Genomic DNA, 27,006 nt, shown 5'->3' with positions numbered 1-27,006 from the left:
CAGAATTTAAAAGAAAAGTAGTAAAAATAACTAAAGTACTTTAACTGTTAATGGATACGTACACAAGGTAAAAAGATAGAAATTATGGCATCAAAAATATAAAATGTGGAGGGGGCAAGTAAAAATATAGAGGTTTGATATGCAATTTAACTTATGTTGTTATCAGCTTAAAATAGACCGTTGTTTTATATAAGCCTTATTGCAACCGCAAAACTAAAACCTCTAATAGATATACACACAGGCCGAAGAGAAAGGAATATAAGCATACACTAAAGAAAATTATCAAGTCACAAAGGAAGAGACAGAGAGAACAGGAATAGAACAAAGAAATACACAACAGCCAGCAAAATGGTGTAAGTAAGTTCATACCTATCAATAATTATTTTAAATATTAATAGATTAAAATTTCCATCAAAAGACACAGAATGGCTTAATGGATACAAAGATAAGACCCAGCTATATGCTGCCCTCCAGAGACACTTAGGCTTTAACGACACATACTGAAAGTGAAGACATGAAAACAAAAGTAAGTAGTGGTAGCTATACTTAAATCAGACAAAACAGACTTTAAGACTAAGACAAAGCCATTATATAGTGATAATATTGCTAATTGAACATCATATAGCTCTTGTAAATATTTATACACTCAACATAGGAACACCTAAATATATCAATATTAACAGACCTGTAGAGAGAAATGGACAGTAATACAATAATAGTAAGGAACTGCAGTACTCCACTTTCAATAATGGATAGATCATTCCAGACAGAAAATCAGTAAGAAACATTGGACTTAAGGTACATGTTAGCCCAGATAGACTTAATAGACATTTAATACATAACATTTTATCCAACTTCAACAGAAAACAAATTTTTCTTGACCATACACAGAACATTCTCCAGGATAGATAACATGTTAGGCCACAAAACAAGTTTTAATAAATTTATGAAGATTGAAATCATAGCAAGCATCTTTTACAACCACAGTGGTATGAAACTAGAAATCAACTACAAGAATAAAACTAGAAAATTCAGAAATGTGTAGAGATTAAACAACATGCTGCTAAACAACCAATGGGTCAAAGGAGAAATCAACATAGTTTTGGAAAGTCTAGAAAGAGCAGTTAGGCAAGCAAGGCATCAAAAGTGGAAATGACAAAGTAAAAATGTCACTGTTTGCATATGACATTATATATAGGAAACCTAAAGACTCCACCAGAAACTAATCAACAAATTCAGTAAAGTTGCAGGATACAAAAAATATGCAAAAATCTGTTGCGTTTCTATACACTAATAATGAACTATCAGAAAGAGAAATTAAGAAAATTGTTACATGCCCAGCCAGTGTGGCTCAGTGGTTGGGCGTCAACCCATGCACTGAGGTCGCTGGTTGGATTCTCCATCAGGGCACATGCCCAGGTTATGGGCCAAATCGCCAGTGGGAGGCATGCAGGAGGTGGCCAGTTGATGTTCTCTCTCATTGATGTTTCTATCTCTTCTCCCTTCCCATCTCTCTAAAATCTGTAAAGGAAAAAAAATTAAAAGCAAGAAAACTGTTACATTTAGAATTGTATCAGAAAGAATAAAGTGCCTGGGAATAAATTAGGCAAAGAAGTGAAAGGTCTGTACATGAAAAACTATAAGACATTAATGAAACAAATTGAGGAAGACACAAACTAATGGAAAGATATTTCATATTCATGGGTTGGAAGATTAATATTGTTAAAACATTCCTACTGCTCAAAGTAATATAAAGATTTGGTGCAGTCCCTATCAAAATGCCATTGGAATTTTTCACAGAAATTAAAAAAAAAAAAATACACCTAAAATTTGAATGCCACAAAAGACCCTTAATAGCCAAGCCAAAGCATTCTTGAGAATGAACAACAAAGCTGGAGGCATCACACATCCTGATTTCAAAGTATGTGTAATACAAAGTTATAGAAATCAAAACAGTATGGTATTGGCATAAAAACAGACACATAGATCTGAATAGAGATTTCAGATATAGAGTTATGTATATATGGTCAATTAATTTATGAGAGGAACCCAGAATATACAGTGGAGAAAGGATTAGTTTCTTCAGTAAATGGTGATGGGAAAACTGGCTTCTTGTCTTACACCATACACAGAAACCGACTCAAAATGGATTACAGACTTGAATGTAACACCTGAAACCATAACACTCAATAGAAGAAAATGGGGTTAAGCACCTTGACGTTGGTCTTGGCAGAGATTTTTTGGATTTGACACCAAAAGCAAAGGCTCAACAAATGCAAAAGTAAACAAGTGGGACTATGTCAAACTAAAAAGCTTCTACACAGCAAAGGAAACCATCAATAAAATGAAATGGCAATCTGCCGAATGATAGAAAATATTTGTAAATCATGTATCTAATAAGAGGTTAATATCTAAAATATGTAAACAACTCATAAATCAACAGGAAAAAACCCCAAATAATTTGAATAAAAATTGGGCAGAGGAGCTAAACAGACATTTTTCTGAAGAAGATAGACAAATGACCAACAAGTACACCTTTAGTCATTTCATTCATGATAGAATATCATGCTTACCTATCCTTCCCACAACACATCTATTGCTGCCTTATAGAAAGTGACTTTGGGCCAAATGAACTCTTGGTTTTGACACATAGCTTTAATACATTGGCTCAGAGTGGTAGTTACTAGAAGCATAAATTTCTCCCATTTCATCGTGATGAAATGGTAATGCGTATCTTATAAAGCAGTCTGTGAAGGAAAACTTTTCATTGACCATATTTTCTGAAGGGAGCCATATTTTCATCTCTAAGCTGGCAGACTTGGATTTGTTGATTTTACTATAGGTAGCAATTCTTTAATCTGCTAGAGAGCTCATATTTAGAGAATATGTGGGGTCTCATTTTTTAAAATATATTTTTTTAATGCAGTCATGCCTAAATTGACAGAAACTACTAGAATTAGTCTTCTTAATTGTGCTGGTATGACTCTAAAAATTCAAATATGTATCCATCATAACATTAACATGTTTAATAACAATATAGGAAACCTAAAGTTATCGCCAATAGTTTATTCACCAGAAAAGTAAACATCCAGTTGTTACATTCTCTCCTTTATCCCTTTAACTATGAAAAAAGGAAAAAATATTAGAATATAGTTTTTCTTTTACTGCTGTCCGTAGAAGCCATCTTTTAAAAATAGGGGTATGCCCTAGGTGGTTTTACTCAGTGGTTAGAGTGTTGACCCAGGGACTGAAGAGTTGAGGGTTCGATTCCTGGTCAAGGGCCTGTATCTTGGTTGGGAGTTCCATCCCTGGTTCTGGTTGGGGTCATGTGGGAGGCAACCAGTCATTGTATCTCACATCCAAATTTCTCTCTCTTTTCCTCCCTCCCTCCCATTCTATCAAAAAACAAAACAAAACAAAAAACTGGAAAAATATCCTTGGGTATAAAGATTAAAAAAATAAAAATAAGGTTAAAATATAACTTGCTTACCTTTGGTATTCTATTTGACCTGGTTCTTTTTTCTTTTTTTTAAATGTCCTCTGAGGATATTTTTTCATTTATCTTCACACAGACTGGGAGAGAGCTGGGGAGAGAGAGAGAGAGAAACATCTATTGGTTGCCTCCCGCACGATCCTGACCAGGGCCAGGGACTGAACCACAACTGAGGAATGTACCCATGACCAGAATCAAACCCAAGACTCTGGTCTGAAGGCCAACGCTCTTAAATGCTGAACCAAACCAGCCAGGGCTTGTTCTTTTTTTTTTTTTAATCCTCACCTAAGGATCTTTTCCATTGATTTTTTTTTTTTTTTTTTTTTTTAAAGATTGAGAGAGAGGGAGGTGGGGGGCGGGGAGAGAGAGAGAAACATCAATGTGGGAGAAACATATTAATTGGTTGCCTCCCTTACGACTGTGACCCGGGCTGGGGATTGAATCTGTAACTCTTTGGTCCTTGGGTTGACGCTCTTAACTGCTGAGCCAAACTGGCAAAGGCTTGACCTGGTTCTTGAACTAACTTTTTCATGTTGTCTGCTAGTAACTGTAAGTAAATTATCTAATATCCATGTCAAATGGAAATTCTAACTAGCCTGTGTCTTCACACTATTGAATCTAAATGAATAATACTAGCTTCCTGCTGGAGGAATTATAGGATTTCTTAAGATAAATTAGTATTATCTTTTATTATTTGTTATAAGATATTTGGTTATGTCACTGGGAATTTGTTTTCTGTTAAGCATAATTATTACTCAGTATTTGGTACCAAGTATATGCAAGAAACTTAAGGAGATATGACAAGATCTTTAATTTCAAAGGCTTATGATCAAATCGACTATTAGAGTACATACCAATATAATCTGGTAGGTGGCAAATGAGTGGTATAGATAAAGGTGCTCCAAGTGTTAATGATGAATTGGTTATTAAAGTTTTCACAAAGGATGTAGGATATGAGTCAGGCTTTAAATAAGAAACACGAGTTAAGAGGCCATTCTAGGTGTAAGAGTTAAGAATGGATGTTTCGCCCTGGCCGGTTTGGCTCAGCGGTTAAAGCGTCGGCCTGTGGTCCTGAGAGACCCGGGTTCGGTTCCCGCTAAGGGCGAATACCTCGGTTGTAGTTTGTCCCCGGCTCTGGTCAGTCATGTGGGTGGCAGCCACTCGATGTGTTCCTTTCACATCGATGTTTCTCTCTCTCTCTCTCTGTTCCTCTCTCTCCCTCCCAGTCTACCTGAACAAAAAATGGAAAAATGTCCTCTGGTGAGGATAAAAAAAAAAAAAAAAGAATGGATGTTTCTTGTGTTTGTGTACTAGCTTTTTAAAACATGAATTTATTTGTTTATTTTTTTTAAGTTGCTAAGGTAGTACATCTTTTTTTTATCAATTTTTTTATCTTTATTGTTGAATGTATTACAGATGTTCCTCATATTCCCCTCATTGACCCCTTCCTCCCCCCTCCTGCCTTTTCCCACACTGTTGTCTGTGTCCATTGGTACATATAAATTCTTTGGTTTATTTCTTCCCACCCCCCAAACTGCTTCCCTTTGAGGTTTGTAGGTCTAGCAACCAATTTGTACTTCTTAATCCCTTCATCTTTTTCACCCATTCCCCCAACCCCCTTTCCATCTGGCAATCAACAAAATGTTCTCTGTATCTATGAGAATGTTTCTGTTCTGCCTGTTCATTTTGTTCCTAGATTCCATTGTCGATAGATATGTAATCATTGCCATTTTGTTTGTTCATATATTTTACCTTTTTCTTCAAAAAGACCTTTCAACATTTCATATAATAATGGTTTAGTGGTGATGAACTCCTTTAGCTTTTTCTTGTCTGGGAAACTCTTTATATGGCCATCGATTCTAAATGACAGCTTTGCAGGACAGAGTAATCTTGGTTGTAGGTTCTTGCTTTTCATCACTGAATATTTCTTGCTACTTCCTTCTTGCCTGCAGTTTCTTTTGAGAAATCAGCTGACAGTCTTATGGGAGCTCCCTTGTAGGTAACCAACTGATTTTCTCTTACTTATTTTAAGATTCTTTGTCTTAAATCTTTTGTATTTTGATGATGATGTATCTTGGTGTGGGCTGTGGGGTTCATCTTGTTTGGGACTCTCTGTGCTTCCTGGACTTGTATGTGTTTCCTTCACCAAGTTAGGGAAGTTTTCTGCCATAATTGTTTCAAATAAGTTTTCGATTTCTTGTTCCCTTTCTTCTCCTTCTGGCACCCCCAAGTTGCGAATGTTGGCACGCTTGAAGTTGTTCCAGTGGCTCCTTACACTATCCTCATTTTTTGGATTCTTTTTTCTGTTTGCTGTTCTGATTGGGTGTTTTTTGCTTCCTTATATTCCAAATCGATGGTTTGCTTCTTGGCTTTACCTACTCTACTATTGATTTCCTGTAAATTATTCTTCATTTCAGTTAGTCTCTCCTTCATTTCTGACTGGTCCTTTTTTATGCTCTTGAGGCCCTTACTAAGTTCGCTGAGGTTCTCACTAAGTCCACTGAGCATTCTTATAAGCAGTGTTTTGAACTCAGCATCTGTTAGGTTGCTTATCTCCATTTTGCTTAGTTCTTTTCCTGGGGTTTTGTTCTGTTCTTTCATTTGGGACCTGTTTCTTTGTCTCCTCATTTTGGCTGCCTCCCTGTTTGTTTGTATGTATTACTTAATGAGAAGTATGGGGCTAGCTGAGACCAGTTGCTGCTTGTTTGAAAGAATTTAGGTAAACCTGAAGCAGGATCCAAGACAGGCCAATCCTATAGTTAACCTACTGGCAACAGCTTGGGTGGGCCTGAAAGTTGGGTGGGGCGGGGCCTCAGGGAATCACCAGGGCGGGGAGAACAGTGTGAGACAGGTTGCTGGAGCCCCAGATATGGCGGCTGTCTGCCGCCCCAGGGAAGGGCTCACCCAAGGAACAAAGGCCTCTGACAGCACATCTGTCTCAGAGAAAGCCCCCTCTTCTGCCCTCGCTCCAATCCCAAACAGCTCAGTTCTTTCCTGTATGTCTCTGGCGCCCCTCGAGCTGCCTCCCCTCCAAGCTTAGAGAGAGTGAGTCCGATAAGTCCGTGCGCGGGCCCTTTAAGAGGAGCTGCCTGGGCCTCCAACTGCCTCAGCCTTTCTGAGCCTCAGGTCCCACTGATTTTTCCAGCCAGGGATGTTTCTTCCTGGCACTGGAAACCTGAACTGGGCGCCTGGTGTGGGACAAGGACCCCTCAGTCCTCAGGGAGGACCTTCCCAGCCAAGGTATCCTCCTGATATTTATCCACCATACGTGGGTGACCAGCCTGTCATGCCTTCGCCCCTCCTACCATTCTCGATACCGCTGCTTCTTTATTTCTGTAGTTGTAGGACTTCCATTCAGCCTGATATCAGGTGATTTTGAATGCTGGTTGTTCTGTAGTTTAGTTGTAACTTTGATGTGGTTGTGGGAGGATGCCATACTGTGTTTACCTATGCCACCATCTTGACCGGAAGCTAATACATGAATTTAAATAAGTTGATATTGAAGGGACTCGGATGTCATGCTAATGCGTTTGTAAGTAGGAAGTAGAAAATAGTTTTGAGTAGTGAGTGGTGATAAAGAACTAGGATTTAAAAATTGTAATTGTTCACTTAGTTTGTCTTCTTAAATGAGAGGCACCACATAAAGTGGTATTGAATAATATTTATCTTTCATTAACTATAGACTGTGCTAATATCTCAGGCATAGATTAGAAAATTAATACCTTAAATTTTTTTGCCATATTTTTGGGAAGTAAAGTTATTTTTCTGCTCTACAAGCAGGTGTTAAAAGTCATTCCTTTCCCAGCTGAAGGCAATTTTTGGTTTTGTGTAGGTTTCTAGCCTTGTAAGTACTATATGTTTTCCTAATGCATACATGCAAGTATGCATGGAAAAGGAGAGCTATGTGTGATTATTCCACCTAATGCTACATAAGTTTAAGTACAATGAAGACAGTTAATGACAAGTATTATAAAAATAACCTCCATCTGTTAGAAGAACAGCACACAAATAAAAATATGAAGAACAAGAAAGTAGTACACTTTTCCAAATTTTATAAATGAGACTATTATATGAGTAATTTATGAAAATTTGGGAGTTAGTTGAATGCTCAAAATTGTTTGGATAGGATCAGACACATACTTATTCTGTCTTCAAAAATTTTTATAGTATAAAGGAAGAAAAGTATAGCCTCACAGTTTCTCATACAGAGAGACACTCCCACCAGTTAAAATGGGACTCTCTAAATAATGCATCTTAAATTGTGTTTACATTTTACTAATATTGTTTGAGGAACTTTGGGTAAATAACATAGATACTCAGAATATTAGATATAATTGGAAATATGAAAAAGAATAAGGAAAAGTGTAAATTCATAATGTTGCTTATGTAGGAAATGCAGTCATTGCTGACCTCATTTCATCACCCTGATTTTTCCCCCCTTAATTTGCTTTATTGTATACATACAATAACCAAGCAGTTCCAATTCTTTTCTTCCTTAAAGTTTTAAGGATAATATTTACTGAAACTAAAACATAAGTATGTGTTTAGTGGTAAAAATATTTTTTGATAAGGATACTCACCTGGAATATCAAAAATAGCATAGTAATTATCTCATTGTAAACGTTTGTTTTGGGCTTAGTCCTGATTTGGGACACTGGAGAATTCCCACAGGCATGAGGATTGTTTAAGACTTTTTGTTTCCCACCCTGGCCAGTTTGGCTCAGCGGCTGAGCGTAACGCCTGTGGACCAGAGAGTCCCGGGTTCGGTTTTCGCTAGGGGCACGTACCACATTAAAAAAATAAAATAAAAAAAAGACTTTTTGTTTGTCAGCTTTATTTTCACTTTGGATTTGTGCACAAGATTAGTTTCAATCACTCAGTCCACAATGAAACTAGACCAAAAGTTGAGCTTTCTAAGGCTTTAGTCTGGGACTACTTAGTACCACTAGGGTTTTGGAAAGTCCTTTATAGAAGTAGTCTCTGTTATTCAGTCACATGTCTTGGGTTTTGTGATTGCTATCAGTGCTTGATACAACGGTTCTCAACCCTTTGGGGGTCGAACGACCCTTTCACAGGGGTTACCTAAGACATAACAGTAGCAAAATTACAGTTATGAAGTAGTAACGAAAATAGTTTTATGTCTGGGGGATCACCACAACATGAGAAACTGTATTAAAGGGTTGCAGCATTTGGAAGGTTGAGAACCCCTGGCTTCATAAATAGTGGGGTTGGAGCAGGGGGAGAGTAACCTCATTTCTGATAGGTTCTGCCCAAATTAAAGGAAGAGCTTTTAATTGTCAGTTGATTTAACTAGGTTTAACCCTACCATATCTGTTAGCTAGTGATAAAAAAGCCAACAAATAACTTTCTTTTGGGTCACATGTACAGCACTAGAAGAGAGCCTTTTATATTAAAGGCTTGTGTGTTCCCTTAGCTACCATGGTGTACAGCCTACTGAACTTATGTTACTAGTCCAGATGGCTAAACTGTTGGAGGATATAAAACCAAAACCCATTTCAGGAAACTATCCACTTTGCTCATTTTTTAGATAAGATCCATTCTAATTAGTGATAACTTTCTTTTAAAATTTAATTTTTAACTCTGTGTTTTCTTGATTTTTACCTAGGTTACAAAATATCCTCCTATGCTTGAGACCTACAGACTACATGTCCTACAAGAACGATCCAGTGGTTTTTCATCCCTTGGAGATACATTAGAAACATAAATATGGTGCCAAAAGAACTGCTTACCTTTTTCTGACTACGGTTTATTTGGACATACTTTTGTATTGAAGAGAGGTATACAGCCTGAGGCTACTCATTGTGGAGAGACTTTGTTGTGTAGGATAATGGACCATCCTAGTAGGGAGAAAGATGAAAGACAACGCACCACTAAACCCATGGCCCAAAGGAGTGCGCACTGTTCCCGACCATCTGGCTCCTCAACATCCTCTGGGGTTCTTATGGTGGGACCCAACTTCAGGGTTGGCAAGAAGATAGGGTGTGGGAACTTCGGAGAGCTCAGATTAGGTAAGAACTTGGTTATATCAGTGGCTTCCACTAACAGCAGCAGCTATAAAAAGCTGTGGTATGTTTCACAACAACTGGTTTATAGTTTTATGGGAAATTCTCTTAAGAATTAAAGAATTTGTGAATGGGATAGTCATTATTAGATATAATTTTTATGCAAGGTTCATCTGTATGTGAATAGATTTAAAAATTTTCTGCCAGTCTGAGATATGATGATGTAGGGAGATCTGCATATGGATACCAATAAAATTAAGATTTTGATTTAGTTGGCCAGAGAGGCAGAGCACTTAATTCTGTCTGACTTTCAGGTACTGTAGATGCCGTTGGCCCTTGAACCCCCACACCTTTGGAAGACAGTAAGGTCTTTTAATTCAAACCATGCTCCTGATAAAGCAATAATACCCAAATTTAATCTGTAAGGATATACATCCTGTTTAGAGAGGCTTTCCAACTGATACTATGTTTGTATTTCTTCCTAGAAGTCCCAGCATCAGGATTGAGCTAAAACTTCAGGAAGAAATTATGCAATTTCTTTTTCCTAATTATCACTCAAGGATATGTTTTTTATTGATGTGAGAGAGAGAGAGAGGAAGGGGTGGGGGAGTGAGAAAGAGAAACATAAACATCAATATGAGATAGAAATCTCAATAGGTTTCCTCATGCATGTGCCCTGACCAAGGATTGAACCCGGATATGTGCCCTGAATGGGAATTGAACCCGTGACCCTTCTGTGCACTAGACAACGTTCTAATCATTGAGCCACACCGGCCAGGGCAGGAGGAAATAGATTTTTAATTTAATGTATAAATTTATGAGTGAGATGATGACTAATGACAAAATTGACCAGTCTGAAGATGTGAAATTGGAAAGAGGATACATTGGTTATTCACCTCCTAGGTGGATGGGGAAGAGAAAATGAAAGATCTTCTAAGTGTATGAAGTTGGACATCAGCTTGGAGAAAGTGAAGAGGTTCTCTTTTAGGCTAAAGTGTTTTCTTTTTCTTCATAAACATTGAGGCTATGGATTAGTATGAAGACCCCTTGTAGGAGAGTTTGGCCCTTGGGGGAATGGGAGTTTAGGAGCTTGTTACCTCTGCTGCTTCTGATGATTCTGCAGAAGAAGATGGAAAAGTCTTACCTTTGATCCCCCATGTAGAAATTCAGGGAAATATCACTACACTGGCCAGAGATCACTGGGTGCAGAATTGATCACTGTATGCTGAGAATGAATTTATTTTTTACTGATAGAAGGCAGGCAGCTTGGAATTTTAAGACCTGACTAGGATAATGAAAGGCTCTTCATATTTAGTGATATCTTCATGATGTTCAAGTTAACAAAGCTAGCAGATACTACTGAGGATAGGTGTAAGATGTATAATTTCACACTGCTTGAGTTCCTAGCAACTACGGAATTCCTTTAGCAGCTAGTTTCATGAACATTCATTTATGTAATGGATTGACTTTGCTCTAACATCACAGTAGTACTGGAATTAAATAGATTATGACATAAACATCTATAAAATTAAGGTTGAGAAGCAGTTTGTAATGCATGTAATTCCATGTATTCTCAAAACACCATAAAGTTGTTTAATTTCTATAAAGTTGGAAGAAATATCTTGGTCTGTGAAAACTGGAATTCTGTCTTACTCACTTAAGTCTAGATTTGTATTATATGATCTTCAAGTTTACATGGGAATGGAAAATCCATCCAGTTAAAAGGATAAATTTATAGCCCCATGTATATTTTCAATGTAGTAGTGTACTGTTTTATTTTCTCTCATGAATCTAGGATAATTTTAGTTCTCATTTTGACTTGCCTTGTAGTCAGTAGAAAGAATTTGTCTTTTTTTTTTCAAGTAGTTTTATTCTTGTGTGCTTACCAGATTTTCATTAGCCCTGTGACCATATTGTTATAGCATTGTATCTAGGAATACTTTTTATCAACAGAAATCAGAAAAGATACTTTCGGAATCATTGGACATATTTTCTTACAAGAGGGTTTGTTGTATACCTCATTCCAGCATTTTCTTGCTCTGATATTTATAAGTAGAAGATTGTGCAGACAACAGAAAAATGTAAAGTAGGAAATTCCAAACTCAAGGCAGGTGCAGGTAGTCCCCCATCAAGGCTACAATGTGCAGTGCTTCTTCTCCAAACTCATTTCTTTTTCTACCTACTCTGTCTTCTGTCCCTCAAATAGCTGATTTCTGCTTTAGAGCTTTTATACTTAACAGTTCCTTCTGCCTGCAGAATTCTTTCCCCAAATTTTGCTTAGCTGGTTTCTTCTCATTCTTCAGACCTAAGGTTTTGTTACCATCTCAGAGAAACTTTCTGTGACTTCTCCCCCACCTTCATTTTAAAATAGCACATTTCTTCCCTAGCCACATTCTACCCCATGAAACTGCTTTATTTTATTCATTGCATTATCACAATGAATTGATTTTATATAATTGTTTACCTGTTTATTGTGTCCTCTTACTTGAATATAAGCCCCTAGGGGAGGGGAGGGATAGATAGCCAGGTGAATAGGAAGAGGGGAGAAAATACCTTAGACTCCTTTGGGCTCCTGGTATGTGGAGTGAGGGGTGGTGGTGGTAAGTAGTGCCCTTAATGTTTAGGTAGACCCCTGTTCCTGACCAAACCAAAAGAGTAATGTTATGATGAGAATATTTTGATTCTCTAAAATCTGTTTTTCCACCTCATCATCCACTTAAAAAATAGTTCTTAAATGTTTACTATCTTGCTTGACTTTGGGGAAGATGCAAAGAATAACAAGATAGCCCTGGCTGGTTTTGCTCAGCGGTTAGAGCATAGGCCCGCAGACCAGAGTCGCGGGTTTGATTCTGGCCAAGTATGTGTACCTCCATAGGAATTCGTCCCCGGCCATTGTCGGGGTTGTGCGGGAGGCAACCAAATGATGTGTCTTTCTCTGTTTTCTCCCCACCCCCCTTTCTATCTAGAGATAAATGGAAAAAAAATATCCTCGGGCGAGGATTAAAAATAAAAAGAATAACAAGATATAATTTCTGTCTTTAAGAATCTCATAGTCTAGCCTGGCCGGTGTGGTCCAGTGGTTGAGTGTTGACCCATGCACCAAGAGGTCGCTGGTTCAATTCCCAGTCAGGGTACATGCCCAGGTTGTGGGCCCGATCCCCAGTGGGGGGCATGCAGGAGGTGGCCACTCGATGTTCTCTCTCATTAATGTTTCTATTTCTCTCTCCCTCTCCCTTCCTCTCTCTCTAAAATCAATAAAGAAAAAAAATTTTTACAAAAAAAAAAAAAAGAATCTCATAGTCTAGTGATAGAAAAATTACAATACAAAATATTATTATAGATTGTGTGAAAACTACATTGGCAGAGAAAACTGATGAAAGTTTCAGAAATTGAGTTAGACAGGATTTCTGCTGATTAGCACAAGGAAGAAAGGATCTCCAGTAGAAGGATGCACAAACATGAGGTGTGGAATTGCTTAGCACATTAATAGAGGAGCAACTAGTTATACATGGCTGGGTAAGGGGATGTGAAGTGAAATAAAATTAATAGATGAGGCTGTTAGGTAGGTTGGGACTAGATTGTGAAGTGTTTGCATGGTATTACAGCATTTGGTCTTCATCCTATAGGCAATGGAGTAGAATCATCAGGGTTTTACAATAGATGTGTGACATGATCTGGTTTGTATTCTAGAAAGATAATTCAGGTACCTAAAAGATTAGATCAGGTAGAGCATGACATCTTATGTATTTTGCTCTAATTGTAGTACTTGTCACATTATATTATCTTCCTCCATCTCTCTATCTCCATGAATGTTTGATGGTAGTACTTTGCTTTATTAATCTTTATAGTCTCAACTCCTTTTACTGTGTGTGGCATGTAATTGTTATTTAAGAATGTTTGTTTGGCTTTATAGTCCAGGTCAGAAATGGCTAGGCCTACCTTAGCTCTTAGCTCTGAAAATGACAGTGAGACGGAGAGCAAGGGATGAATTCAGGAGGAATTTCAGATGTAGGTTGTGGGCATGATTGGATGGGAGGGGGTCAGAGATGAGTGAGTTTGTCAGCTTGGAGAGACCAAGTGACTGAGGAAACCTTTAATGGAGAAAGGAAATACAGGATTAGAGAAGTGGTGGGAAGAAACGTAGAGTTTGTGGGCCTATTGACTTTGAGGAGTGTGCAACACAAAAACAAATCTGAATCTGCAATTTAGAAAAGTTTAAGTTTAGGAAAGTTTAGGGATTAAGAATTCATCACTATGTAGGTGTTAATAAACTTGCAATCCTAGGTCATGAGATGGTGTTTTGTGGAACTTGAATGAGTGGAAGAAAGAGGGTGCATTTAAGGGATGCTGGAAGAGAAAGAACCTGAAGAGTAGAGAGGCTGAAAAGTAAAAAAGGAAGAGTTTCTAGAGGTGGGCCTTGTGCCCTAAGGTTAAGCAGGAGAGAACAAATTAATTATTGCCTTTGGTCTTTCACTCTGTTTATTTATTTCTGAGATTTTTCTTTTTTTTAACTCCCTTTGTTGTTTTTATTTGAGTACATATATTTTATCATCAGAAAAAGGCACTAAACAAAAAGCAAAAATATCCTTTATAAAGAAAAAATTTAAAAAGAAAATAACATGCTTATTTTTTAATTTAAAAAAATTCTACTTTAGAAGTAGTTCTAAAGATAATCACTAATTTATTTTAATTTTCCAGAATTTAAAAATGTATATCAGGATATAATTTAGAAATACAATCAAATTGTACTCTAAACTTGCTTTTACATCACTTAATATAGCCTAAACCTCTTAATTCAGCTTAAATGTAGGTAATTTTAAGTGTCTGTAGTTATTCAGTAATTTATTTAGGTAGTCTTTATGCATATATACATATAAATTGTTTTTTTAATATTATAAATAATGCTAAACTGAACATCCTTGTAGACACTTACAGTACATTTTTGTAGTCCAAACTTGGCTGATTTTATTTTCATAGGATAAATTCTATAAGTGTTCTTTTCTGAGTCAAAAGATATACATATTTGCAATTTTGTTACACATTGTCAATTTACTTTCCAGAAAGATAGTTTCCATTCACTGTGTGTGCATGTGCATTTCTTTGGTTGTGTCCTTATCCCTTCAAAAGCCTTGAACGTTATTGAGAAACTTTTCATCTATGCTAGTGTGATGGGGAAAATGGTATCTTGCTAGATGTGTAAGTGTTCTTGGGTGAATGTAAACATCTTTATACATCTGTTTATATTTCCTCTAAGAGTTGCTTTGTGGTCTTTATCTATTTTTTAATGGAAAGGTTATTTCTATGGAGTCTTGCCTGTGTATATTGCCTCGGTAGAAAGGAATTTTGAATATTTGAGAAAGGAAGATTGATGAAGGCTGGTCATGGATATAAGGTAGAACATGATGAACTGGAAACAGATCTGCAAGTTGCTTTTTATTAATTGAGAAACATGGAGAATATTTTGTGGATTTTTTATTATTATTATTATTTTAAGTTTTGAGTCTTCTGCTGAATCAGTCCTGGAAATAATCATGTAAACATCAAGATACAAATGATTCTATTCCTCCAGAATTAAGAAAATGTATACCCCTAGTCTACAAATAACAGTTTCTTTTCCTTTTTATTTGCAAGAATAAGTAGATGGGCAACATTTTTTTCACATCAAATAGACATGTACCTATGTTTAATATTCTTCATGTTGTCCTCGTGAAATAGGATATTGTTAGATAATGTTTTTGCTTACAAACAAGAAAATGGAGATACAAATAATTGACCTTTTTTCTCTTTTCCCTCTTTGGTATTGGGTAAACTATGCAAAGTACATTAGCACAGAAGGATGTTTTTGACAAAGATGAATTGGCTAAGGGTAGCAGCTTGTCCTGTGATACACTCCTCCCTAGCTTCTAAAATAAGACACTAATTTTTATTACTAAAGTAAGTACATGACAACCTCACTGCATATTGTTCTTTCCTTACCTGAAAACTTAACTAACCGCTAATGAACTTAAACTGAAATTTGTAACTTCAGCATTTGCAGCCAGTTCTGGTTTTGTCAGTTGTGATCATTAATGGTTTACAGATGCATATTATCTAAAGCAATTGATTTCATACTGTGTTCTGCAAAGTCTTTCCCACGACAAGAGAATAGAAAGAAAAAGTGAGCAGGAAGGACTCCTCTTTCTGTGTTACCTCTATAGTGAGTTTTCAATAAGATTTATTAGAAAGATGTGGTTCTGCTACATTAAAATTTTTTGAAAACCATGTATATGAAAGGATATAGACTTAAGATAAAACATGAGATTTAAAATTGTTCTCTAGTCCTGGACAGTGTGACTTAGTTGGTTGGAGTGTTGTCCCTTACACCGAAAGGTTGTGGGTTCGATTCTAAGTCAGGGCACATATGTAGGTTTCTGGTTTGATCCCCAGTTGGGGCACATATGGGGGAGGCAACTGGATCAATGTTTCTTTCTCACATCGGTGTTATTGTCTCTTCCTCTCCTTTCCTCTCTCTCTGAAATAAAAAATATCCTCAAGTAAGGATTAAACAATAAAGTAAAATAAAAGTGTTCTCTAGTTGAAAATGAAGTCATTATAATAACAAATGTTACTTTTTAAATTTATAGTTTCTTAGGAAACCTTAGCATTTTGAACAAATGGAATTGTCTCTATCAGGCAAAATCTAAGCCAACCAATGATCAGAAAAAAACTGATATATTGTGCTTGTATAATATTTTAAGATTTTTTTCTATTTTTGCAAATTTTTAGAGTCCGTGGATGGAACTAAGACAAGTTTTAGATGTCATGCCATTACTCTCTTCCCCAAGTAGTTAAAAGTAAGAGTCCTAGAGTCAGATTGCCTTTCCAGGTTTCATTTTTTCCTATCAGATAAGGGTAATGATAATATCTACCTTACAGATTTGTTGTGAAGACATAATTCAGATAATATATTAAATCACCTAAGACAGTGGTTGATACATAGTGAATACTTGGTTCATATACATAATACAAAATGTTTAATATGTTTAAAATTTTCCAGCTTTGTATAAAGAAAATTTTCAAAATTTTCCAAAAAGTAAAAAGAATAGGATGGTTAATATCCATAACATTATTACCCAGATTTAGCTGTTAATATTTCTCTCAGTTGCTTTATCTCTTTAGAGAGATGTATGTGTGTAGACCTGACAAAATACATTTTTCCCAGTAAGGGATGTTTACATGTTTTCAGTTCAAAGGTGTACAACGGATTATATTACTTATTTTTGTTTCACAGTATAGTATAGAGGGGTTGAACTTAAAATTATGACTCCAGAAATAATGCATTTTAACTTTCTTGGAAGAACCATACACAAATGTATATAAAATTCTTGCTCCTAGTAGTATCATAGTTTAAATTTCTTTTGGAATGGCACTCTACTGGTGCTAACTCTAGCACAATTTGTTGAGGTTAATAAACTTTAATAGATCTTGAGGGAGAATTCTTTCTGTCAGTAGCACAATCCATCAAAAAAAAAAGTTAAGACTTAGCAGTTTTAACCACAGTTGCTGACTCACAGTCTGTGTGATGTTAGTTTAATATGATGCTTTTAGAAGTGTCATAGATATCATACTTTCAAAATTATGCCTTGAGATCTTGTTAATCAGGATAATTTAACAGTAAAATATCTAGAATTGCTAAGCCAGTTTGGAATTGTTGAGGACTACAAAACTAGAATGATTATGGATTTAATTATGAAGAGAGTTCATAATCAGTAATTACATGAGGTCATCATGCATCCCCAAGGAGAAAACTGTCTGAACTTATGGTTATACTTTTCCATAAATAGTAAAGCTCTTTGCAAAGGAGTGGATCTCAGTGTGAGCTATAGTGGACTCTAAGAGTAGTAGATCATGGTCATTTTCCTGAGTTGGGGTTACTAGGTCAAGAAAATGCTAAAGATACATATTTTTTAATAATTTAATTTTAATGAAAAGAACCACTTGTGGCATAGATTTTTTAAAGTCCTGATCTGCCCTGGCCAGTTTGGCTCAGCGGTTAGAGCGTCAGCCTATGGTCCCAAGAGACCTGGGTTCAGTTCCTGCTAAGGGCACGTACCTCGGTTGCAGTTTGTCCCCGGCCCTGGTTGGGTTGTGCGGGTGGCAACTACTCGATGTGTCCCTTTCACGTCGATGTTTCTCTCTCCCACTCTATCTGAACAAAATATCAAAAAATGTCCTTGAGTGAGGATAAAAAAATAAAAAAATAAAGTCCTGATCCCTACAGGCAAGCATTTTAGCTCCATAAATGTCTTCTAGATACTTCTTTTTTTCTAAACATTTTTTTCAATATTAGATATTATTTTCCTCAACTTATGATGGGGTTATGTCCTGTTGTAGGTCGGAAATATCATAAATTGAAAGTGCATTTAATATGCCTACCCTACCAAACATAGCTTAGCCTACCTTAAACATGCTGAAAACACTTACATTAGCCTACAGTTGGTCAAAATCATCTAACACAATACATGCACTGTAGAGTATCAGTTGTTGACCCTTGTGATCATGTGGGTGATTAGAAGCTTACTGCTGCTGCCAAACATCACAAGAAATTATTGTATCCCTGGGCACGTACCTCGGTTGCAGTTTGTCCCCGACCCTGGTTGGGTCATTTGGGTGGCAGCCAGTCGATGTGTCCCTTTCTCGTAGATGTTTCTCTCTCTCTCTTACCTCTATCTCCCTCCTACTCTGTCTGAACAAAAAATGGAAAAATGTCCTCGGGTGAGGATAAAAAAAAAAAAGAAAGAAAGAAATTATTGTACCATATATTGCTAGCCTGGAAAAAGATACAAATTTTAAGTATAGTTTCTGCTGAATGCTTACCACTTTTGTACCACTATGAAGTTGAAAGAGCGATAAGTCGAACCACTGTAAGTCATGGGCCATCTGTGCATACACTTCCCAATTCCCCAAAATATTTATGTCATACTTTTTTGTTAAACCATTTTTATACAGGTATAGTGCAATGGTTTTGGGAATGTTGGTCACAGCTGAGCTGTGAAAGCATTATTATTAAAAAGTTTTTTTTTCTTCATTGATTTTTAGAGAGGAAGGGAGAGGGAAAGAGAGATAGAAACATCAATGAGAGAGAACATCGACTGGCCACCTCCTGCATGCCCCCCACAGGGGATCAGGCCCACAACCTGGGCATGTGCCCTGACTGGGAATCGAACCAATAACCTCATGGTGCATGGGTCGATGCTCAACCAATGAACCACACCGGCCAGGTAAAGCACTGTTATTGTGTTTTCTTTCTAGTACATCTCTATCTCACCTACCCTCAGAAATAAAAATTACTGATACTTGATTTTAAAAATTTGTTGTTAGTTATCTACATACCCTTTATGAATTCTTCCTCTCTGGTTTACAACAGAATTGTACATTTCTGTGAAGATCAATTAGATTCCTCTTCTGAAGTATATGTCAACTTCCTCGGGTCTGCTAAGTCTGTTACCATTTGCTTTTTCATTTCTCATCTTCCACAAGTGTTGACATCTCTAGTCAGTTGTTTCTCATCTGTTTTATTTGTCCTTTTTGTTTCTTTTGTCATTTCAATGGAGTTTTGGAAAGGAATAGAGCTAAATGCCTACATTTTATCTGCCATGTTAAATCAGGTGTCTCATGTTTTACATATTTTTATTCAGCAAGCCATTATTGGACAGACTTTTGTGATATTGTAGTAACACAGATAGAAATGCGAGCTGACTGATAAGAAAATTAAGTAGATTTGTAGTTCTTTAAACCACCTTCACCAAGGAGAATTAGTTAATGGATCATTGTCATCACTGATGCTAAACATATAGCTCTAATTTTGGTTTCATTTAGTTCAACTGTGAATTGGATGAATACCTTTGAAGGACATGCAGTAATCCTCCCTCCCCATCTGCAGGAAATACATTTCAAGACCCCCAGTGGATTCCTAAAATCTTGAATAATACCAAACATTATATATATACACCATTTTTCCTATATACACATACCTATGATAAAATTTAACTTATAAATTATTCACAGAGATTAATAACATTAACTAATAATAAAAGAACAGTTATAACAGTATACTGTAATAAAAATTATGTATGTATGGCATTATTAAGAAAAATAAGTTACTTGAAAACATACACTGAGATACCACTACAGTCCACCTAACAACTGAGATAACTACTTAGAGACTAAACGGATGGGTAGCATACACTCATCATGGATATGCTGGACAAAGAAATGATTCATGTCCTAGGCATGTCAGAGCAGGGTGACTTGAGATTTTATCATATAACTCAGCACACAATTTAAAACTTATGAATAGTTTATTTTTTGGAATTTTCCATTTAATTTTTTTTATACTGCAGTTGACCACAGGTAACTAAAACCACAGAAAGTAAAACTGCAGTTAAAGGGAGCATATTAATGAAACTCGCATAACAGTGCTTGAGGTGGGACAGCTAATACACTGACTAGTTAACAGAATCACGATTCCACATTATCTTAAATAAGCAATGAGTTGAGCACAAGACCAGACCATGATTCAACCCTACCCCCTAACATAAGTTAATTTATAGCTTCTTATATCTATCTCCTCCCTACCCGCAAAAGGTGTAATTTTTCTGTTACTTTTTCTATATTGTTAAAAATACATGACAGTCTTTTTTATCCAATGGTGTTGATATCAAAAGAATAATAGTGGGAGTTCCTCCAATTTGGATGGTAGAAAGCTTAAACAGTAAATGCTTTGTGATTTTAAGTAATTCTAAATGTTTATTTTTTTATTAAAGAGCTTTACTAGGTAGTTTGAGCTGTTTGTAAAAATTCACGTTTTTTGAGGTTATAATGCTACTTTTTTCTACTTTATTTTATAAACCATTTTAGAGATGGATTAATCTAAATAATAGATTGTTCAGATTTGAACATCTAACCTATAGAGAGGTTAAGGATAATTCCAATTCATGAAGCTTGTTTTATTTGTTTGATTTTTGGTTTGGGGGCATTATTTTTTGGTAAACAGAATTGTAACATCATAGAAAGTTAGAGCAAAGTTTTGTTCAGTTGTGTGTACATGTATATATACACACACATGTATATATATTATGTACTTTGCTATAAACAAAGTTGGGTAACCTTTGAGATTCTGCTTTATTTACTAAATTGTTATATGATTTTCATAATTATAAGATTAATGGCTACATTCTATCTCTTCAAGTAGGCTACCACAACTATTATCATATAATTGGCCTTCCAGTTACTTCTACCTTTTATTATTATTATAAGTAAAAAATACAATAAACATTTTCATGAAGAAATATATCATCCTCTGTAGCTTACTGGATAAATTAGTTTTATTTTATGCATACTGGGCAGGAAATTTCCACATAACAGTTACAAAATTTTTTTTCTTATGAGAACTTGTAAGATTTACTCTTAGCAACTTTCAAATATGTAATACAGTATTATTAACTATAGTCACTATGCCGTACATTCTCATGACATTTATAACTGAAAGTTTGTAAAAATATGGAATGCTTCATGAAGCGCAGGGACCGTGCTAATCTCTGTATTGTTCCAATTTTAGTATATGTGATATCAAAGCAAGCACCGCATATTCTCTTTATTAAATCTGAAGCTTTAGAAACATTTCCGTTGTAAACAATTCTGCTTTTTAATTTTTACTGAAGGAGTGTAACATATCTGGAAAATTCTTTTATATCATAGAGCTTCCTAATTCAGGTTTAAGAGATACTATTACTTTTCTAATTAAAATAAATAATATGCTTCTGGTAATGGATCATGAAGGTGAAGGTCTGAATCATTATTATTAAAAGTATCTATCTTTAATCCAAAATGAAATTAAGAAAACAATTTCATGTGCAGTAATATTAAAAGAGAATGTTTAAAAAAGAATAAATTTAACAAAATGAGTGTAAAATTTATACTCTGAAAACACATTGTTGAAAGAAATTAAAGAAGACCTGAGCCCTGGCCGGTTTGGCTCAGCGGTTAGAGCGTCGGCCTGCGGTCCTGAGAGACCCGGGTTCGGTTCCCGCTAAGGGCACGTACCTTGGTTGCAGTTTGTCTCCGGCCCTGGTCGGTCGTGTGGGTGGCAGCCACTCGATGTGTCTCTCTCACATCGATGTTTCTCTCTCTCTCTCTCCTTCCTCTCTCTCCCTCCCACTCTGTCTGAACAAAAAAAAAAAGAAGACCTGAATACCTGGAAAGACATTCAGGGATCAGTCTTAATATTGTTAAAATGATAGTACTCCCCAAATTGATCTACAGATTCAACACAATTCCTGTCAGAATTCTAGCTGGCTTCTTTGTAGAAATTCACAAGTTGATCCTAAAATTCATACGGAGTTGCAAGTGACTCAGGAGAACCAAAACGATATTGAAAAAGAACAAAGTTGGATGACTCATGCTTTTTGATTTTTCAGAACTTACAGCAAAGCAACAGTGATAAAGACAGTGTGGTACTGGCATTAGAATAGACATATGGATCAATGGAATTGAATTGAGAGACCAGATATCAATTGATGGTCCGTTGCTTTTTAAAAAAATATGTCTTTATTGATTTTTTAGAGAGAGAGGAAGGGGGAGAGAGAGAGAGAGATAGACAGACATCGATTTGAGAGAGAAACATTGATAGATTGTCTCCTGTATACACCCTGACCAGGAATTGAACCGACAACATTTTGGTGCACGGGACATCAAAACAACTGAGCCACACTGGCCAGGGTGGATGGTTCATTGTTTTTTGACTAGTGTGTCAAGACCGTTCAATAGGGAAAGAATAATTTTTCCACACATGATTCTGGGAGTTCTGGATATTCACAACAAAAGATTGAAGTTGAACCTTTACCTCATACTGTATAAAAAATTAACTCCAAATGGATCAAAGAACTGAATATAAGAGCCCAAACTATCAAAGAAGAAAACATGGATAAATAAATCATGCCCCAGATTTGACAGTAGATTCTTAAATATGGTACCAAAGTGCAAACAACAAAAGAAAAAGGAATAAATTGGACTTAAAATAAAAATTTTGTGCTGGAAAGGACACCATAAAGACAGTAAATACACACACACACACACACAAACCACCCACATAATGGGAAAAATTATATTATTTGCAAATATTATGTAATAAGGGACTAGTATTTAGAATATATAGGGAACTCTTACAACTTAATAAAAAGACAACCCAATTAAAAAGTGGGTAGCCCTGGCCGGTTTGGCTCAGCGGTTAGAGCGTCGGCCTGCGGTCCGGAGAGACCCGGGTTCGGTTCCCGCTAAGGGCATGTACTTCGGTTGCAGTTTGTCCCCGGCCCTGGTTGGTCGTGCAGGTGGCAGCCACTCGATGTGTCCCTTCACGTCGATGTTTCTGTCTCTCTCTCCCTTCCTCTCTCTCCCTCCCACTCTATCTGTACAAAAAAATGGAAAAATATCCTCGGGTGAGGATAAAAAAAAAAAAGTGGGTAAAGGATATGAATAGACATTTCTTCAGAGATGACATAGGGATGGCCGTTAAGCACATGAAATGATGTGTCAACCAAGCACAAAGTAGTCAGGAGGCTTTGACTAGAACTAAATGCCACAAATTTACTCAGGTTCAGAGGGTTTGCAAATCATAAACACAAGTAGATAATACCTTGAGAGTTTCAAAGAGGAAAGAAAAGCTAAGAGTTTTTATAGTAAGAAGTACATTCTAGAATCAGTCCTGCATTCTGAGCCTCTGGATTGGTCTGAGATGATAATCTTCCAGATATTCAGTGGTCTGGATACTGGATATCAGGTGGTCTGGGCATGAAAACATTCTTTCCTAAATACTTCAGGGGGTAATCAGAGGGTTATCGATAGGATATATCTATATCTTTAGGCATAAGTGGAGATTTCAGAAGTTTAAGGGTAATTAAAGCAAGAGTAAAATCATTTCTTCATGCCTCGGCCTATTTGATTTTAGTAATTTAGCAGATTGACTGTAGTAACCCCATTTTATTTCTTCACTCTTTCCTTATATTCTCACCATCATTAGTCATCGGGGAAATGCAAATCAATACCACAAGATAACCGCGTCATACCTACTGGGGTGGCTAGAATCATAGATAATAACAAGTGTTGACTGGTGAGGATATGTAGAAACCAGAGACCTCATATGCTACTGATGGTAATGTAAAATGGTATAGCCACTTTGGAAAACAGCCTGGCAGTTTCTCAGAAGTTAACTATAAGAGTTATCATTTGTTTCAGCAGTTCCACTCCTAAATATATACCTAAGAGAATGAAAACATATATTCACACAAAAACTTGTACATGAATGTTTATAGCAGCATTCATTATAGCTAACAGTGGAAACAAACCAAATGCTCATCATCTGATTGATAAACAAAATGTGATATTATTTAACCTTAAAAAGAATGAAGATTACATGCTGTGACATTGATGAGCTTTGAATAGAAGTCACAAAAGACCACATATTATGTGATTCCATTTATATGAAATATCCAGAATAGGTAAATCTATTGAGATAGAAAGGAGATCAGTGGTTGCTTAAGGACTGGTGTTGGGAGTTGAGGGAGGGTCAGGAGGATTGACAGGTGGGTAATAGAGTGTGGGGTTTCGCCCAGCTGGTATGGCTTAGTATATTGGTGTCATCCCATGGACTGAGGTCCCAGTTTGATTCCCGGTCAGGGCATATGCCCAGGTTGTGGGCTTGATCCCTGGTAGGGGTCATGGAGGAGGCAGCCAGTTGATGTTTCTGTCACATCAATGTTTCTATTCCTTCCTCTCTCTAAAAAAACAATAAAAACAGATTTTTAAAAAGTATGGGGTTTCTTATCAAGGAGATAGAAATAGTTTAAAATTAATTGTGGAGATGGTTGCATGAGTCTGAACTTACTAAAACCCAGTGAAGTTATACACTTCAAATGGGTAATTTGTATGGCATGTGAATTATATCTCGAAAGCTGTTACCAAAAAAGTACATAGACTTAGTCAAAATTGATATGCAAACTTGCTAATACAATTATGTAACTTGATACAGTATTATGCTGGACTTGTTTTGTTGTTGTTTGTTTGTTTTTTGTTAATCCTCACTTGGAGATATTTTTCTTTTCTTTTCTTTTTTTTTTATCCTCACTCGAGGATAAAAACTCGAGGACACGTTTCCATTTTTGTCCAGATAGAGTGGGAAGAAGAGAGAGAGAGAGAGACATCAACATGAAAGGGACACATCGAGTGGCTGCCTTCCGCACAATCCTAACCAGGGCCGGGGACAAACTCTAAACCGGCCAGGGCTTGAAGATATTTTTCCATTGATTTTTAGACAGAGTGGGATGGAGGGAGGGGAGGGGAAGAGAGGGAAACATTGAGGTGACAGAGACACATGGACTGGTTGCCTCCCGCACGACCCCGACACTCTAAACCGCTGTACCAAACTGGACAGAGCTGGACTTAAGATTTGTGTGGTCACTTGGTATAGGTTGAAATGATTTTTTGTTGCTGTTGTTCCTTTTTTTAAAAATTTAAATAATTAATTTATTTTTGTTACAGATGCTTCTCCTTTTTCCACCACTGATTCCTCCCTCCCCCTGAAATGATTTTTTTCCTCCTGTGAGACTATATATATCATTAGACTTGGAAAAGTTTCAGGTATCATCACATTTCAGATATTTTTAATTTTTCAATAAGTTATTGATTGGCGATAAAACTATTATTTCATTTATAGTCAGTCCTAAACTATGTATTATGAATCATCGTTTTCCATTCTTATACATATCTGTTTTATCATTTTTATAATTACTTTAATAACAAATAGAGATTATCTAGTTTTTCGTAGAAGGATTTTAAGCTAATCTCTAAAAAAAAAATGCAGTTCTTGAATAGAGATGGTGCTGCTTTGATGTTTATTATTATTCCCCACAAGGAATTTTGTACTTTGAATGAGAATCTGATGTTCATAGGTTAAGACCATTTCCGTTTTAGCCATTAAAGCAGCAGTTTTACTTAAAAAATACTGCACTGCCTAAAATTCTACAAATTAGAGTTTAGCTTCATTAAATTGAGCTTTCATTTATTTATACTTTTAAAGTACAAACTGATTTTTTGTTTTATCTTGATGTGGACTTTCCAAAAACCATGTTCTCCCATTGCAAATTTGGAGTGACTTTGCTCAAAGTGACAATAGTTATTATTAAATTGAGAAGGTAGGTCTCAGAATTTCTTATTTTCCTAAAAATGGCATTTGTGAATGTGAAAGGGACTACCCAAATTCATTTATTTTACACTGTGGTAAAAAATATATAACATAAAATTTACCATCCTAACCACTTTAAAGGGTTCAATTCAGTAGGGTTCAGTATATTTACATTGTTGTAAAACAGATCTCTAGAACTTTTACATCTTCCTAAACTGAAATTCTGTACCCATTAAACAGCATCCTCTTTTCCCTTTATCCCCAGTCTCTGGTACGCACCATTCTGCATTATTTTCTGTGAATGTGACTACTTTAGATATCTCATACAAGTGGAATTATATAGTATTTGCCTTTTTGTGACTGGCTTATTTTATTTAGCACAGTGTCCTCAAGGTTCACTTTCATTGTAGCAAGTGACAGGATTTCTATCCTTTTTAAGGCTGAAGAACATTCCATTGTATGTATATATACTACATTCTGTTCATTCATCCTCCATTCTTCCATTGATGGACATTTAGATTGCATTCACGCTATTGTGAGTGGAATTAAGCTAGGTAATTTCATACTGCTTATTAGTTTAAGATACTGGGAGATTAGACTTTTGATATGAAGGAAGAGGCAGCAGTTCTGAAATAAGGTAAAAATATGAGGAAAGGTAGCCCTCCGTAGGGTCACTGCCTTTTTGCCTTGGTTGTCCTTGGTGGCTAATGAGAGTAGTTTATATCAACTCAACTCACTTCCCCAAAACTTCTTTCTAAGGACTATTTTTTTACCCTTTTTTTGTTGTTGTTCAGAGGACATTTTTCCATTTTTTGTTCAGATAGAGTGGAAGGGAGAGAGAGAGAGAGAAACATTGACGTGAAAGACATCGAGTGGCTGCCACCTACACGACCCAACCAAGGCCAGGGACAAACTGCAACTGAGGTACATGCCCTTAGCGGAAACCGAACCTGGGTCTCTGTGGACCGCAGGCCAATGCTCTAACCGCTGAGCCAAACCAGCCAGCGCCTTTTTTTTTTTTAATCCTCACAAGAGGACATGTTTAGAGGAAGGAAGGTGGGGGGGGGGGGGGAAACAGGACAGAAAAAAAGAAAGAAACAGAAACATCCAAGCCAGGGATCAAACCCAAAACCCAGGTATGTGCCCTGTTCCGGAATCAGACCAGCAACCTTTCCGTGGCATAGGGACAATGCTCTAATCAACTGAGCCACACTGGCCGGGCCTGAGGCCTGTCCTTTATGACTCAACATGATATTAGATAGAATCTAAAGTGG

General features: G+C 36.5%; 1 protein-coding gene and 1 pseudogene across 7 annotated transcripts in view; one reads left to right on the top strand and one right to left on the bottom strand.

The window, feature by feature from the left end:
• Positions 1 to 27,006, top strand: part of CSNK1G1 (casein kinase 1 gamma 1) — a 183,769-nt gene that overhangs the window by 52,079 nt on the left and 104,684 nt on the right. For all 7 annotated transcript variants that reach the window (XR_004958634.1, XR_004958635.1, XR_004958633.1 and 4 more), the window contains one exon: positions 9,120 to 9,522. Coding sequence is in view for 4 of the 7 variants with exons in the window: in XM_036253516.1 (XP_036109409.1) it covers positions 9,342 to 9,522 (181 nt within the window). In the remaining 3 variants the exon portion in view is untranslated. The remainder of the gene's footprint in view (positions 1 to 9,119; positions 9,523 to 27,006) is intronic.
• Positions 21,052 to 21,139, bottom strand: LOC118621877 (annotated as a pseudogene).

The sequence above is a fragment of the Molossus molossus genome, unplaced genomic scaffold, assembly GCF_014108415.1.
Source record: "Molossus molossus isolate mMolMol1 unplaced genomic scaffold, mMolMol1.p scaffold_m16_p_1, whole genome shotgun sequence".
In the NCBI taxonomy this organism is placed as follows: Eukaryota; Metazoa; Chordata; class Mammalia; order Chiroptera; family Molossidae; genus Molossus; species Molossus molossus.
This window is presented reverse-complemented; position numbering and strand designations above follow the sequence as displayed.